Here is a 16,970-nt window from a genome sequence, read left to right as displayed (position 1 = left end):
GGTTTCTCTGTATAGCCCTGGCTGTCCTGGAGCTCACTTTGTAGACCAGGCTGGCCTCAAACTCAGAAATCCACCTGCCTCTGCCTCCCGAGTGCTAGGATTAAAGGCATGCGCCACCACGCCTGGCACTATGGTATCTTCTTGTTAGAGCAAGTTCTAAGTGTGCTTCTCCACTTCGTTGCATTGTGTTGTGTCCTTATTCCCATCCATGAATGATTATTTTGAAAACTGTGATTACTGCCATCAAAAAGGGCTAAAAAAATTGTTTTCTTTCGGTTTTTGTTTGTTTGGAGACAAATTTTCTCTGTAGTTTTGGCAGTCCTAGAGCTCACTCTGTAACTCTGTATACCAGGCTGGCCTTGGACTCACAGAGATCCACCTGCTTCTGCCTCCCAAGTGCTGGAATTAAAGGTATACATTACCATCACCTGGCTGCTAAAGAAAACAGTTTTTTTTTTAATGTGAAAATATAACTCAGTGGTCTTGTCCAAGACCATGTTCTATCAAGAACAGAATTTATTCCAGCCAAGTAAATTGGTCGTAGATGCTTGTAACTCCAGAGGTTGAAACAGAAAGATTTTTGGCCTGAGGCCAAGCAGGGATACATCTAGTAAGACTGTCTCAAAATAAATAAATGGATAGATAGGTAGGTAGGTAGGTAGGTAGATAATTGCCTGTGTTTCTAGAAAGTTTGTCTTTTTCACTTTGTTCTTTTTAAATAAGCACACAAATTGTATCATCTTCATGTTTTCACATAGTCACAGTAAGTCCATTTGCCTATGTGTTCCTCACAAGTGTGCAGTTGCTTGCAGGAGCCAGGAGAGAACATCATATCCTCCCAGGAGTTAAGTGTTACAGGCAGTTGTAAACTTCGGTTTGGGTCCTGGGAACTGATGGTTGGTTTCCTCTGGAAAAGCAGGGAGGGTTCTGAACTGCTGTGCTCACCTCATTTTTTGTTCAAAAACAAAAAACAAAAAAACCCCAAAAACCTAGAAAATAGTTATGGAGGAGACAAGGAATGCTTATTTTTTCCATTTTTTTCTATAATGAATACTCTTTTCATTGTTGTCTTATGAAATGGGTCTCAGTATGTAGCCTTGGCTGGCTCTCACTATGTAGACTGGGCTCAAAATCACAGAGATCTGCCTGGCCTGGCCTCTAGAGTGCTGGAATTTAAGCATCTGCCACCAGGCCCAGTACAAATATGCTTTTTAAAGTTTTTTTTTTTTTAGACACTTTTTTAAAAACTCATGTTGCAGCTAGGTATGGTGATGCACACCTTTAATCTCAGCAGAAACAAACAGATTTCTTTGAGTTCCAGGACAGCCCAGTCAACAAAGGGAGTTCCAGGACAGCCAGGGAATCAAAAACCCTGTCTCAAAAAACAACCACCACCACAACAAAAGCCTCATTTTCTGGAGGTGTGCATGTGCCAACAGCACATACAGAAGCCAGAGAACAACTTTTGGCTCTCTTCTTTCACCGTATAGATCTCTGAGATAGAACTTGGGCTTGGCTTCAGGCAACTCTTTAACACTAAGCAATCTCACCAAGCCCTGAACATGACCTTTTAAATCACTTTTTAAAAAAATACTTCTTTTGGGGCCAGGAGGTGGTGACACATTCCTTTAATCCCAGCACTCGGGAGGCAGAGGCTGGCGGATCTCTGTGAGTTTTGAGGACAGCCTCATCTACAGAGCAAGTTCCAGGACAGCCAAGGCTACACTGAAAACCCTGTCTCAGAAAATATTTTAAACACTATTATAAAAGACATTACAAATTTAAAAAAATCACATACTGAAATTAACCAAACTCAAAGTTTATAAAGCTCAATGAACTTCTAAACAGAATAGCCAATAGAAAAAAAAAATCTTATATGGCTAAAAACAATTACACTTTTTGAATTATTTTCCTTCAATCTTACCTATACCTGTATATATATTTTTCCTCTATCCAAGTAATTTCTTCAAGCTACACAACTACAGCCTTCTTTTAAATATTACTCTTCTGGAGTGAGGATGAGAAAACTAAAGCGGATAGCACGGAGATAGCTTTAATCCCAGCTCTTGAGAGGCAAACCCAGGGTGCCTGTGATTTCAAATCCAGCCTGCTCTACATTATAAAACCCTATAACCCCTTTCTCAAACAAATACATATATCTTTTCCGGCGAATTTATCAAATTCCAGAAGAAACATTTTAAAACTAAGGAAAACGATTCATAATACAGAGTAGGAAAACAGTCGCCATCGTTCTCAACCGCTTTTCTTTTCTTTTCAAGCCACCATCCTACATCCCTCCCCCCCCGCGTCCCCGCCTGCCACGAAAATAATTTCTACCAAACTTGAGAGAAAGGCTCCTAAGGAACCATCCATATATATATATATATATATATATATATATATATATATATATATATATATATATATATATACACGGCAGGAAGTGCGTTAGAAGCTACGTGCTGATCATGGCCTCATCTTACTGGATTTATTTTTCCCATCTCTAGTTTTTTTCTAAATTCTATGGACGCTTACTGGATTTATTTTTCCCATCTCTAGTTTTTTTCTAAATTCTATGGACGCCCGTCCAGCCAGACCCTGGAGAGGTGACTCTGCCCTCCGCTCCGATCTTCTTCCACTTACATCAGCATTATTAAGGGTTAAACAGAAACCACGGGTTATACAACTCTCCACCCTGAACATTTTAATCTACAACTTCAATACAAAAGGAAAGGTAGGGCTGAGGTGGAAATTCCACAGAAGCCTTTTTTTCCCCTACGCTTATCTTACAGAATCAAGACACCTCGCTGGCGTCGACCCCCCAAAGAGGATCAGCCTTGCCCCAAGGCTTGCACCACAGGACGTGTTACGACCCGGCGGCGTCACGTGCCCGGAGTCCCTCAGGCTCCGCCCCGAGGCAGGCACAGCCAATGACGGTGCGGGGGAGGGCCCTGCCGGGGCCGCAGCCTGAGAGGCTTTAAAGCCTGAGCCCCGCGCTGCTCCTCCAGATCCTCGGACCTCGGCGACCTCCGGGGGTCCGAGTTTGCAGACTTCGTGTGCGCAGCTAGCCGCCTCAGGTGAGTGACCCCCCGCGGTTTTAAAGGCTTCCCGAGCAAGGACGGGTAGGGGAATCTAGAGTGTGGGAACCACAGCATCTGCAACCCGGACTGGGGACCCCCGGATGGACCAGGATCTCGAGGACGTGTCCTCGGCCTCCCCGAAGTGAAAGGCCCTTGTTGCCGAGCGGGGTCGTCATCAGGTCATGTGACTCCGGACTGCCGGGACCCGTAGGGGCAGCGGGACCCCCCTGAAGCTGGTCACGGGACCTAGGGCTCCTTATGCCGCCATAACATTCGCGGGCGGCGGCCGCGAGGGCGGAGCGGACTTCCATCCACCCACCCCACCCCCGGCCGGGCCCAGCTTGGCCCCCTAACCCAACCGGGATCGCATAAGGAGGCATCGCCTTGAGGCTTCAGTTCTGTAAAGTCAGTTCAGACTGATTTGCAGCTGTGCGTTAAAGTGTGTGGTGGCAGCTCACCCTCTGGGTATTCCTGTATGCCCACTTGAGGTCACCTAATACTTGTCAGTAAATGACCTGGACCCTGTTGTCCTCTTAAGATTCTGAGGTATACAATATCGGGAGACTCAAGACTACCGTGGCACTATAATAAGAGAAAAGGGTTTATCCCTGTTCCAATGACTACTAGGCTGTTTTTGTTTCAGTAGCTGGAGTCCAGTAACCTCCAAAGATTAATTCCTGACTTGTTTTTCTCCACTCATAATCACATTTGTTAACACGTGCAAAGATGCTTCAACTCAGTGATTTACTGCCGGGCTGGTGGCTCATGGATCTAATCCCTAAACTTGAGAGATGGGTCACTGAAAAAGTTTAAAGCCTGAACTACATGAGAAACTGTCCTTAGAAGAAAAAAGCTTCGTGGGGTCCTCATTTCCTCTTTTTTCTTCCCTAGGTGTTTGAACCATGAATCTTTTACTCCTTTTGGCTGTCCTCTGCTTGGGAACAGCCTTAGCTACTCCAAAATTTGATCAAACCTTTAGTGCACAGTGGCACCAGTGGAAGTCCACGCATAGAAGACTATATGGCACGGTTTGTAGTGTTTACATTGTCTCAAGAGAATGGTCTTCCTTGCCCTTGGAAGTGTTTGCTTGGTTGGTTGGGTTTTGTTTTTTGCTTTTGTTTTTTCCGAGTCAGGGTTTCTCTGTGTGTCCCTGGCTGTCCTGGATCTTGTTCTGTGGACCATGCTGTCTGTGAACTCGGTGCTGGGATTAAAATCATGTGCCACCACTGCCCACCTCTTTCTCCCCCCACAACCCCCCTCTCTAACCCTCAGAAGTTTATAGCCAGAGAGTAGTCTCTAGAAGCCAGCTCTTAGCAGGAATAGCCCAATCACACACCCATTGTGAGCAGAGTAGAGCACATACATCCCTTGGTGTGTTTTCAGGGGGAGTGGTGCCTTTCAGAGTGTGTAGCTGTCCCTGTTCCAGTAGGTCCACTTGGTAAGATGGATTGTTTTTTGTTGTTGTTGTTGTTTTTGGTTTTTTTTTTTAATTTAAGGTTTATTTAGTGAGATATATGTCACTAGTGATATATACCACACTTATGTCTGGGTATCATGTGCATTCTGAAACTAGACTTAGAAAGTACCATATGGCTGGGCAGTGGTGGCACACGCCTTTAATCCCAGCACTTGGGAGGCAGAGGCAGGCAGATTTCTGAGTTTGAGGCCAGCCTAGGCTACAGAGTGAGTTCCAGTACAGCTAGGTCTAAAACTAGACAGAGAAGAAGCCCTGTCTCGACAAAAGTAACATATGTGAGTGCTGAGAATTAAACCTGAGTCTTCCACAAATAGTCTTAAACACAGCCATCTCTCCAGCTCCATCTCTGCCTCTGGAATTAAAAGGCTGTGCCAACTAACATCTGGCTCCCCCTGTATATTAACAAAAAATGAAAACAGTTCTGTGCTTGCTTCTAGAATGAGGAAGAGTGGAGGAGAGCGGTGTGGGAAAAGAACATGAGAATGATCCAGCTACACAACGGGGAATACAGCAACGGGAAGCACGGCTTTACCATGGAGATGAACGCTTTTGGTGACATGGTGAGTGGGACGTGATGCGAACTCTGAGCCCTCTCCTCCATTTTCTTTCTACAAAGTTATCTCACCTTTTCTACTTTGCCTTTCCCGGAAGACCAATGAGGAATTCAGGCAGGTGGTGAATGGCTATCGACACCAGAAGCACAAGAAGGGGAGGCTTTTTCAGGAACCTCTGATGCTTCAGATCCCCAAGACTATGGACTGGAGAGAAAAAGGTTGTGTGACTCCTGTGAAGAACCAGGTATGAGGGCTGGGAGAAGTCTTGAGTTTGATCCCCAGGGTCCACACTTGAAAGAGATGTGGGGGGTGGGAAGGGAAGTGCAGCATCACTAAAGATGATTCCCCTCCCCCAGCAGCCATCCACTGACAGACGCTCCTCTGGGAGGAGCCAGGCCCCATGAGACTCTCTGTTCTCTGTGCTTTAGCCTTGACCAGTGTTTTGTCTGCTCTTTGGTCTATTTCACTTTTGGATCCTGAATGAGACAGGATCTGACACTACTAGCCCAGCCCAGCCCAGCCTGGCCTCAAACCCAGAATCCTTAATCTCCTAATCGCCTTAATCTCTAGTGGATTGCCGGCATACCTTGCCCTACCCAGCTTCCTGTCTACTGTTTTGTTTTTTTTTTTTTAGTATGCATATATCAGGGCGGTGGTGGGGGGTGGCACACACTTTTAATCCCATCACTTGGGAGGCAGAGGCAGGAGGATCTCTGAGTTCAAGGCTATATACTGTCTACAGGGTGGATTTCTAGGCCAACCAGGGCTACACAGAGAGACCTTGTTTCAGACAAACAAAAAGTGTGCATATATAAAGGCTTGTTGTGCTGTTTCTCTTATAATCCTTTTTCTCTCTTCAGGGCCAGTGTGGTTCTTGTTGGGCGTTTAGCGCATCAGGTTGCCTAGAAGGACAGATGTTCCTTAAGACTGGCAAACTGGTCTCACTGAGTGAACAGAACCTCGTGGACTGTTCTCACCCTCAAGGCAATCAGGGCTGTAATGGCGGCCTGATGGATTATGCTTTCCAGTACATTAAGGAAAATGGAGGTCTGGACTCAGAGGAGTCTTATCCCTATGAAGCGAAGGTAATTAGTTTGTTTTACCAGATGTGGTTTTCAGAGTTCATACTTTAGTGGGTAACTCACAGCATTCTATTTCAAAGGATGGTTTCTGAGCATTGACCTCACACCGTGAGCTGCAAATCACTGCTTTATTTCTGGATCTCATGTTCTGAGAGGTAAACAGTTGTGATCAAGTCTCTCCCTTAACTTTCAAAGGACGGATCTTGTAAATACAGAGCCGAGTTCGCCGTGGCTAACGACACGGGGTTCGTGGATATCCCTCAGCAAGAGAAAGCCCTCATGAAGGCTGTGGCGACTGTGGGGCCTATTTCTGTGGCCATGGATGCAAGCCACCCATCTCTCCAGTTCTATAGTTCAGGTAATGGTCAGAATTAGCACAAATCACTTGGGTGATTTGTGTTGGGGGAGGGGTGCGTGCAGATGCCCTTGGGAGTCCTGAAGGATCTCGGTATGCCATCTGTCTAATGGGTTCTGGAACCAAACTCAGACTCCCTGTAAGAGCAGGGAATGCACTTAACTGTTGAGACAGCTCTCCAGCACCCTCTGTTTTTCAATGTTTTAATGCATTCATGAGGGTCAGACGTGGGGCGGGTGGGGGTGGGGTGTGATTAGAGGACAACTTGCAGGAGTCATTTCTTTCCGCTGTGTGTGGCTTCCAGAATCAGCCCCTAAGCCTTTTTAACAAGTTCCTTCCCCTGCTGAGCCATCTCACCATCTGAAATATTTCTTTTACTATTTTGACCTACTCCATAGATGGAATATAGTTTACATAAATCTCCTCCAACATGGATCTTTTTCCAAAAGATTTTTTTTATTGCTATAATTTGGGCTTTAAAGAACCTGTGGTTCAGTTGTAAGAATGCAGTGGGGAAGGAGGGAAAGAGGGAGAGTGCTTTTCTGTCAATAAACTTTTTCTTTAGATTTAAGAGTATACCAAGGGGTATGGTTATTGTTAATCTGGCTAGAAAATGGATCCTACCAGTATAGGCTTTAAAACAGTAGAATATTTTTTTAATTGAGGGGAGTGAGGATGTAGCTCAGCTATTGTTCCCCCAGCATTCTTTTTTTTTTTTTTTTCCCGAGACAGGGTTTCTCTGTGTAGCCCTGGCTGTCCTGGAACTCACTTCGTAGACCAGGCTGGCCTCAAACTCAGAAATCCGCCTGCCTCTGCCTCCCGAGTGCTGGGATTAAAGGCATGCGCCACCACGCCCGGCCCCAGCATTCTTTAAACCCTGGTTCAATCTTTGCAGTACATAAACCAGGCATGGTATTCATTCCTGTAATCCCAACACTTAGGAGGCAGAGACAGGAGGATCGGGAGTTTACCCCATCCTTGGCTACATAGCAGGTTGGGAGAGGAGCTTGGACTACATAAAACTCCATCTCAAATACTGTGATAGGATTTCACTATGTCACCTTGCCTAGCCTGGAACTGTGTACACCAGGCTGGTCTTGAACTCAAAGAGGGCTGTCTCCTGAGTTCTGAGAATAAGTCATGCACCATAGCACCCAGCATAGCCACTGCTGTATTTTGACTATTATCTTCACAGTTTGGGATCTGTGACACCACAGAATTTTGAGATGCAGTCCTGTTGTGGGGGATAGAATGGGCTTCTGTCCTGTGGTGACAGGAACCTCTTATTCAGTGTTCATTTTTCTCTGCCAGGCATCTACTATGAACCCAACTGTAGCAGCAAGAACCTTGACCATGGGGTTCTGTTGGTTGGCTATGGATATGAAGGAACAGATTCAAATAAAAGTAAATACTGGCTTGTCAAGAACAGGTAAGAGGCTCTAGATGTTATGCTTTAATGAAAAGAGAATTCATTGGGGAGAGTCAATGTTTATTTAGATGTAAGTCCACAGATGTTTAATTTTAAAAATCCTGGAAGCTGTTCTCATTCAGAGTGAAAGACTTGCATTTAAGATTCTAAACTAAGCTTGTTGGGGAGACTTACACGTATTTGTAATGGTGAATTTCCAAACTTGGCCCCAAAATTTCAATAAGGCTGTATGATTTCAGCATGCTCTTTTTATTTTTTTCTCTAGTTTTCTTTCTTTTTTTTCTTTCTTTTTTTGAAAGATTTATTTTATTTTAATGTAAGTACACTGCAGCTATCTTCAGACACTCCAGAAGAGGGCATCAGATCTCCTTACGGATGGTTGTGAGCCACCATGTGGTTGCTGGGATTTGAACTCAGGACCTTCGGAAGAGCTGTCGGGTGCTCTTACCCTCTGAGCCATCTCACCAGCCCTTTTTCTCTAGTTTTCAACAAGGGATAACCAGCAGAAATTACAGCTTGTGTACCTCCCTGCATTATCTGCATTTTGCTCTCATATCTCAGAACCTTTAAAGCCTGTCAGGATTAAGATTTTCACAACTATCTTTCATTGAGATATTACAGGAAGTGGAGACATACTCTTCTATTAAACTCCTAGTTTGCCTCATTTTCCTCTTAAAAGAGGGAGCTAAGTCTGTAGCATAGTTGGCAAAGTGCTTGCCTACGATGAGCAAAACTCTGGGTTCAATTCTCAGCACCACATATAACCTGGCATGGTGTGGTGCGTGTCTATATCCCAACACTGGCCTTAGTGTCATGCTTTTAGAGAATTGGTGGCATTAACCTTGGTTACACATAACCCTGTCTCAAAATAAGTGAGGGGCTTGGGCATGACTCAGTGGATAAGGTACTTGCCACTCAGTCATGAGGACCTATGTATGCTTGGATTCCTAACATTCACACATGTACTGCAAAATACAACTGTAACCTCAGTTCTGGGCACTGGAGGGTTGTGAGCTCCATGTTCAGTGAGCCACCCCTATATCAAAAAAAGTAAGAGAGTGATAGAGGAAGGTAGCAGTGTCTGCCTCCTGCTTTCACGCAGTTGAATGAGTTGAAGACCCACAGGAATGAGTGCCTCTGTATATTCTATGTGTAGATCTTAGAGCCCTCAAAGGTAAGTGCACTCCTGTTTTTTAAGTATAAACTATTAATTCTCTCATCTCCTTGGATCTCTTTCAGCTGGGGACGTGAATGGGGTATGGATGGCTACATCAAAATAGCCAAAGACAGGGACAACCACTGTGGACTTGCCACCGCGGCCAGCTATCCTATCGTGAATTGATGGGTAGCGGTAATGAGGACTTAATGGACACTATGTCCAAAGGAATTCATCTTAAAACTGACCAAACCCTTATTGAGTCAAACCATGGTACTTGAATCATTGAGGATCCAAGTCATGATTTGAATTCTGTTGCCATTTTTACATGGGTTAAATGTTACCACTACTTAAAACTCCTGTTATAAACAGCTTTATAATATTGAACACTTAGTGCTTAATTCTGAGTCTGGAATATTTGTTTTATAAAGGTTGATAAAACTTTCTTTACCTCTTAAAAATAAATTTTAGCTCAGTGTGTGTGTGTATATGTGGGACTTCAGTGTGTAATATGTTGACAAATGTTTCGGACTAAATACTGATTCAGGGTGTCGTCGTACAGCAAGAAAAAGGTGACAGGTGCTCTGGAGCCTTCTGATTTTACCTCAGTGTCCCATCAGATTAGGTATGTGTAAGTGAATCTAGCTTGGGATAATGGTTTTTTCTTTTTGTGTGTGTACATGGTAAATGTGTGGAATTCAGAGAACAACTCAGTTCTACAGTGTTGGTCCTAGCAGGTCCTAGCCATCATAATCGGGGTGTCGGGCTGGGCCACAGGTGCCTTTTACTACTGAGCTATCTTGCTAGCCCCACTAGTTTTAAGTGACATATAATTACATATGTTTATAAAATACAATACAATGTGTTTTGGTATGATGTGTATACTACGAAATGATCTGATAGGGCTAATAAGCTTACATCAAATATTTAATTACTTTGTTGAACTTTTCTAGCTGTTTTTAAAATACACAGCATATTATTGTTGGAAACTGTCTTGTTATGTAGCCTAGGCTGGCCTTAAGCCCATGATCTCCCTTCCTCAGCCTTCTAAGGGCTAAGATAAACATGTAATATTATACGCAGTCTCAAGTCTCATATCTGGCAAAACTTGACAATCCAGAAGAACATGAGTAAATCATTCAACACAGTAGTCTCAGCTTTCCTAATTCTGTGACCTTTCTATATAGTTCCTCCTGTTGTGACCCAAACCATAAAATTTTGTTACTACTTTATAACCGTCATTTTGCTACTGTTACATATCATAATGTAGATTTATTTATTTATTTATTTGTTTATTTTGGAAATAGAGGTTTGTCAAAGGAGTCACAGCCGCTGAGAACCACTGTTCTAGAAACTTGCAGGTTTTACATGTTAGGCTGACTGGAGGAAGGTTGAAGTGGTGGTTTCAGTAGTGCCTGTCCACATTGCCAGTGAAGACCACAATACTGCTATGTAGTTCTAGAAAGGGCCATACACAGCAGGAGGGTTGTGGGCTGACATTATGCCCAAGTGTCCTGGGAAACTTCATGCTACCCAGGATTGGCAAAAAAAGAATACATGGAGCAGTTGTGATTAACATCCAGGTATTTGGTGACGTGGAGAAATGTGTTCAAGGCTCCATGAGAAACCAGGTGAGGCCATGAAAGTTGTTCTCTGGCTTTGGAAGATAACAGGGAAGTCATGAGTAAAAGAGAACTAAATTATGACAATGCTGGAGATGGGCATGCCCCTGAGGTAGATGCGGGCACGGGCATAGCCAGCCTTGCCAAAGTCTGACTCAGCAGGGTTCTTTTCTAAAACTGAATTTTTACAAGGGAGTTCATAGATGGACCTTGATAGAAACTGACTACCAGAAAAGACTCCATCACTCTTCAGTGTTAGGGTCCGTAAACAAATACCACAAGATAAATGTGCTTCAGCATTTCAGTTACCCATTTGTATGCCTCTGCCTTGCTACTTTTATACCAGATTGTCTAAAATGCCTGACAACACAGCTTAAGGAAGGAAGGAAAGAAGGAAGGATGAATGGATGGATTGATTCGTGTTGGGTCATAGTGGTCAGAGGGTTACAATCCATGGTGGTGATGGGGTATGGGAGGACCAGAACAGTTTGTTTCACAGAAGGTCAGGAAGCAAGGTGAAGGCTGATGCTCAGCTGACTTCTTGGTTTCCAAATCCTTTTATTGTTATCTGAGCCCTGAGCTATGGTGCCATCCACAATCAGGGTAGATCTTCTTTAGTCTTTGAAAATGTCCCACTGGATATACCATCTCTTAAGATTAGTGTTGGGGATGGAATATGGGTATGTGTTTGGGTGCTAGGAATTGAACAAGAGCAGGAAGCACTCTTAAACCATAAAGTCATCTCTCTCTTCAGCCCCCTGTTGCATGCCATGTGGCTGAAGTTGGCATCTGATGAAGTGAAGGAACAGATTGACCAATTGGCCAATAAAAGGCCTGACTCCCAGATAGGTGTGATCCTGTGAGGGGCTCATGGTGTGGCACAAGCCAGTTTTATGACTAGAAATAAAATCTCGAGAGTCCTTGAGTCCAAAGGCCTTGCCCCTGATGTCCCTGAGGATCTCTCCCATTTAATTAAAAAAGCAGTTGCAATCAAGTTCCTTGAGAGGAACAAAAAGAATAAGGATGCTAAATTCTGCCTGATTCTGATAGCAGAATTCACCGGTTGGCTGGATACTTACTATAAGACTAAGCGGGTGTGCCCACTCAATTGGAAATATGAGTTGTCCACAGCCTCTGCTGTAGTGGCATCAATGCTTTTGTGTACACAAGCAACAAAATCACTTTGAGGAAAAAAAAAATTGAAGGGAAGGCAGGTGGGGGCTGGTAGGGTGGTCTACTTCCCAGAGCAAAGGTGGTTATCATTAAGCTCCACGAAACAGCCCCCACCTTATGTTTTGAGACAGGGTCTCTCATTGAACTTGGAGCTTATCACTTTGTCTAGTCAGATTGGCCAGTGAACATGAGGGCTAGAGTCCAGACATGTGCTGCCGTTTGGCACTTATGTCAGTTCTAGAGGATCCCAACTTCTCCTAGGTGATATCAAACCCTTTTGTCTTAGGGTTTCATTGCAGTGAAGAGACACCATGGCAGTGGCAACTCTTATGAAGGAAAACATTTAATTGGGGCTGGCTTACAGTTCAGAGGTTCAGTCCCTTATGGTGGGAAGCACTGCAGCATGTAGGCAGACACGGTGCTGGAGAAAGAGCTGAGAGTTCTACATTTTAATCAACAGGCATCAGGAAGAGAACTGGTTTGAGCTTTCGAGACCTCAAAGACCACCTCCTAATGGCATTTCCTCCAACAAAGCCACTTCTTTCAACAGTACTAGTTCCTATGGGGCCATTTTTATTCAAACTACCACAGTGAAACTCGTTGGCCCTGATAGGCTTATAACTATCATGCATTTGATAGCTAAATGCATTTGATCCAACTTCAAAAGCCCTCATAGTCTATCATAGTCTCAACATTGTTTAAAAGTTTGAAGTTCAGAGTCTCATGCAATCTCTTAACTGTAAACCCCTGGAAAATCAAAATAAAAAAGTAACATACTTGCAATATATAATGGCATCAGAGATATGTTGCCACTACAAAAGGAAGAAAAGGGAGCCTAACGAGGAAATACTGGATTTTCCAAGGCCCAGAGCGTGCCTTCAGTTCAGCTGACTGGGCAAACGGCACTATCAAAAGAAAACGGTAAGTGGATGTCTCCGCCAGTAAGTATGGTTCTTTCTATGACACCTGGTTGTGTTGGGATTCCATTGTGAGGAAAGTGAACTATCTAATGAGACACATGAACTCCTGTCCATAGCACAAGGGAAACGTCTCACAGCCCACTTGGTTCTTAGCTCCCAGCCCCCTGTGTATTGTTCTGTGTTTTGTTTGTCTCCTGTCCAGAGCACTAGCAAGAAGTTACACTATCTGTGTGGTTCTTGGGTACTGAGAGCCAAGACAGAAGTTAACAGTTACAGGAAGGTTTTGGGTTTTTTTTTTTTTTTTTTTTTTTGCTTTATTTATTTATTATATGTAAGTACCCTGTAGCTGTCTTCAGACATTCCAGAAGAGGGAGTCAGCTCTCGTTACAGATGGTCGTGAGCCACCATGTGGTTGCTGGGATTTGAACTCAGGACCTCGGAATTGCAGTCGGGTGCTCTTACCGGCTGAGCCAACTCACCAGCCCTTCAGGAAGGTTTTTGAGCTGAGCCAAGGAAGCAAAAGGATGAAGGAGCAACTGCAACTGCCAGTGGGCACTACTTACTAATATTTCTCTCAGCTTTCTCCTGCATTGTCCTCTGTCTATATCCAGGACTATCTCTGAAGCTCTGGCTGCCACCTGCTCCCATATGGCACAGCTGGGACAATGTAACCACCCTCTACAGCATGTCACTTTTGCTGGCTCTGTGTACTCACTATCGCCCATGCCAAAATCCACCACAGTTTCTGCTGCTGCTGCTTGCATTGCTCTGGTCCTGCCCCCTGGTCGCTGGATTCAGTTTTTAGATATGGATAATATTGAAATATTGTTTTTTTTCTGTTACAGTTTATTAAAAAGCTGGCTCTGAGGTTAGGTATGGCTCCCCACTTCTAGACTCAAACATGCTTATTTTAAAATTTCTGTCCTATGTCAGTAGAGCCACCTGAATGAAAAAAAGGCAAAGCAAAGTGGCTAAAACAACAAGCATTGGTTTCATTTAATTGCCCAAAACTTTTGCTAAGCTATAAGCTATAACCTCAAGATTTGTAAGACTAGTATGTGAACTTTCTGTACCTCAATGTTTATAAGTTTATTGGGTATAGTTAAAAATCCATTATATCAGGCTGGAGAGATGACTCGGAGGATAAGAGCACTGACTGTTCTTCCAGAGGTCCTGAGTTCAGTTCCCAGCAACCACATGGTGTGGCCCACAACCATCTATAATCAGATCTGGTGCCCTCTTCTGGTCTGCTGTATGCATAATAAATAAATCTAATATATGTATATGTACACACACACACACATATATATAATATCAGGGCTTACAGGTTTAGAGCACTGTCTGTTCTTCCATCTTCCAGATGGTCCTGAGTTCAATTCCCAGCAGCCACATGGTAAACATCTATAATAGTATCTGATGTCCTCCTCTGGTGTCTGAAGACAGCAACTGTGCACTCACATACATTAAATATAAAATAAATATATCTAAATTTTTTTTTTTTGGTTTTTCGAGACAGTGTTTCAAGGTAGAGCCCTGGCTGTTCTGGAACTCACTCTGTAGACCAGGATGGTCTTGAACTCAGAAATCCTCCTGCCTCTGCCTCCCAAGTGCTGGGATTAAAGGCATGTGCCACCACACCGGGTTTAAAAAAAAAAAAAAAAAAAAAAAACTTTAAAAAAATCTGTAATATCACTGGGTGGTGGTGGCACACACCTTTAATCCCAACCCTTGGGAAGCAAAAGCGGGCAGATCCCTGAGTTTATGGCCAGCCTGGTCTACACAATGAGTTTTAGAACACCTAGGGTGACAGAGAAACCCTGTCTCAAAACAAGACAAAACAAAAAAATTGTAAAATCTGTAACAAAAGTTGATTTAAAACTTACAACCCAGGGGGGTTGATAGTTAAGATTTAAATATAGGCAATCTTACCATTCATGCTGTAAACGGCACCACCAGACAAAATGAAAACAGAGACCTAATCTGTCAAAGTCCATAGTTCTGGAAAAGTCCAGATGTACTAACGCAGCTTTTTTACTTCTGCAGTTCTGTTTCTGGCTAACTGTTCTTGTTAACTGAAGTATGTCAACCCATGACGTGGTTTTTGTGCTTAAAAACTTACTCTGAGAAAGGCTCGTGGCTAGGCTAGAATCCAAAACATCCAGTGGGGTCATCTGCCAACTAATAAAGGCTTTTGGAAAAAGGAAAAAACTAAAGAGTTAGGGCCACAGCTATGTACACCAAACACTAGCACTAGAAACTAGGATATTTCTATCTTACGATGCAGCCTGGCAAAGCATCCATCGAACATCTCCTCACCTAAGGTCTAGTCCAGCTAACAGAGCCTGATGTAAGAAGTCTGTCTAGCTTCTTTGTCTACTTGGTTAAGCTTGAGCTATTTTGATAAACTGAGTCATACAAGAAACTCTATTTGTGATGGAGCACTATGAAAGGAGCAGGGAAATAAAATCACCAACCTAAAGTTTTATTACTAAAAGAGTGTCAATCCAAAAAATTGTAATTTTTTTTTAAGGGTGAAACTTAACAGGGATAAAAATGCAAATCCTAACTTTAAAAAACTATGTGATCTAAACTGTTAAACATGATTGAGACATGCAAGTTGGGTTGGTGAGATGTCTCAGTGGTTAAGAGCGCCAACTGTTCTTCCAAAGGTCCTGAGTTCAAATCCCAGCAACCACATGGTGGCTCACAACCATCCGTAACGAAATTTGATGCCCTCTTCGGGAGTGTCTGAAGTCAGCTACAGTGTGTACTTACATTAAATAAATAAATAAATAAATTTTTAAAAGGACATGCAAGTTAATAGTCACCTTATACGTAATCAAATTCTTTAATAATGTTCAGGATTATACTTATGGTCATGCTAAGAACAAATATAATTTATTTACAAAAACAAGTTTTATTTGGCCATATTTTTTCCATAGTCAAGCCTAAAGCAAAAAACTAAATTTTAAATAAACAAAGTTTATTTAAAATCAGGTATACTTAATAGATGACCCTCAAAACTTTTCAGAGATCTGCTGAATCCAGCATTTAAAATCGTTAGTGGGGAGGTGAGAGCAGAAGGGACAGGGACATGAGAGACAAGGTGGCCAGGTTGTTTCCAGGATAGGAAGTCAGTATAGAGTCACCGTGAGCAAGGCAAGGTTGTGGGAAGACAGAGTGATTCAGCGGTGATTCTGAACTACAGTAGCTTGATTCCCAGAAGTAAAGCAACTTGCTTTTTGAAACTTGCCCACATAACAGATTCAGAGACTGCCTGTGAGCAGTTAACTGTGGGAGTCTTCAGCAGTCATGTGATCCACTCAATCATGTGACCAGGTCCCCTCTGAAACCTATAAGAAAGGACACAACCCTGGCACACAGCTCGAGCTCCCAGAGCCCCATTCAAACTGCTGTCTGTGGTGTAAGTATTTCTGATAAGCCTCTATCTAAAAGGGCAGCTGGTCTCAATGTCCCTCTTGAACCCCAAAACCAAAACCTCTCCTAGAGAAGCTGTGAAATCGGCATCAATCTGGATAATAAATTAAATAATGAATGGGGGCAAGTGTTAAATGGATAAAACCTCACACGATAGACAGGAATGCCAACTCCTGGTGGCAACCCTAGGGCCCCCAAAGACAATGGGGCACAGACTAATCCACCTGGATTATGATCGGGATAACTGCTGGACAAAGAGCTGCCCTATGCCTTGCCTACCTCTGGAGCCCTGCCCAAACTGCGGACACTGTTGGGTTGACTGCCCTACTCTACCTCATCAAGGTGGGTCAGTTTTGCCAAGTTTCTCTGCCACAGGAAAATGTCTCAGACCTTCTGGGTCTGGCGGGTGAAGGCTATTGCTGTCCTATGCAGCAGCTGAAGATATAATGCTGTCCTATATGGCAGCCGATTACACCTTTCAGGTTATACTTCCTGCTATAATGTATCCTTCTCAGGTCTCTGATGCTGTTGGCAACTAACTATAGCTTTATCAGTTTAACATCAGCTGCCTAGTCAATGAATTCCGTACAAGAAAACCAGGCCTCCGTTTTTCTAGAGCTCTTGGGTCTCCTGATGAGGGAGACAAACTCATAAAAGAAAGTTTCAATGTATTTTTTTTTTTTG

At 43.4% G+C, this 16,970-nt stretch overlaps 1 protein-coding gene across 1 annotated transcript; it reads left to right on the top strand.

The window, feature by feature from the left end:
* The first annotated feature begins 2,972 nt into the window (after positions 1–2,972).
* Positions 2,973–9,613, top strand: LOC110333669 (cathepsin L1). Its single transcript, XM_021215347.2, has 8 exons — positions 2,973–3,077; positions 3,972–4,108; positions 4,995–5,117; positions 5,209–5,355; positions 5,972–6,196; positions 6,389–6,551; positions 7,860–7,977; positions 9,217–9,613. The coding sequence occupies exons 2-8, from the start codon at positions 3,983–3,985 to the stop codon at positions 9,317–9,319; spliced, it is 1,005 nt and encodes a 334-aa protein (XP_021071006.1). The 5' UTR covers positions 2,973–3,077; positions 3,972–3,982; the 3' UTR covers positions 9,320–9,613.
* Positions 9,614–16,970: the final 7,357 nt, after the last annotated feature.

Source organism: Mus pahari, chromosome 16 (assembly GCF_900095145.1).
Source record: "Mus pahari chromosome 16, PAHARI_EIJ_v1.1, whole genome shotgun sequence".
In the NCBI taxonomy this organism is placed as follows: domain Eukaryota; kingdom Metazoa; phylum Chordata; class Mammalia; order Rodentia; family Muridae; genus Mus; species Mus pahari.
The sequence above is the reverse complement of the archived record's forward strand: the minus strand, read 5'-3'. Positions and strand labels throughout refer to the sequence as shown.

What these genes read in the sequence shown, in the direction of transcription:
- LOC110333669 (XM_021215347.2), top strand. Translation starts at nt 3,983, where the DNA reads ATGAATCTTTTACTCCTTTTGGCTGTCCTCTGCTTGGGAACAGCCTTA. An exon ending in ATAGAAGACTATATGGCACG is followed by an intron (nt 4,109 to 4,994) that starts GTTTGTAGTGTT and finishes GCTTGCTTCTAG; the next exon opens with AATGAGGAAGAGTGGAGGAG. An exon ending in TACTGGCTTGTCAAGAACAG is followed by an intron (nt 7,978 to 9,216) that starts GTAAGAGGCTCT and finishes GATCTCTTTCAG; the next exon opens with CTGGGGACGTGAATGGGGTA.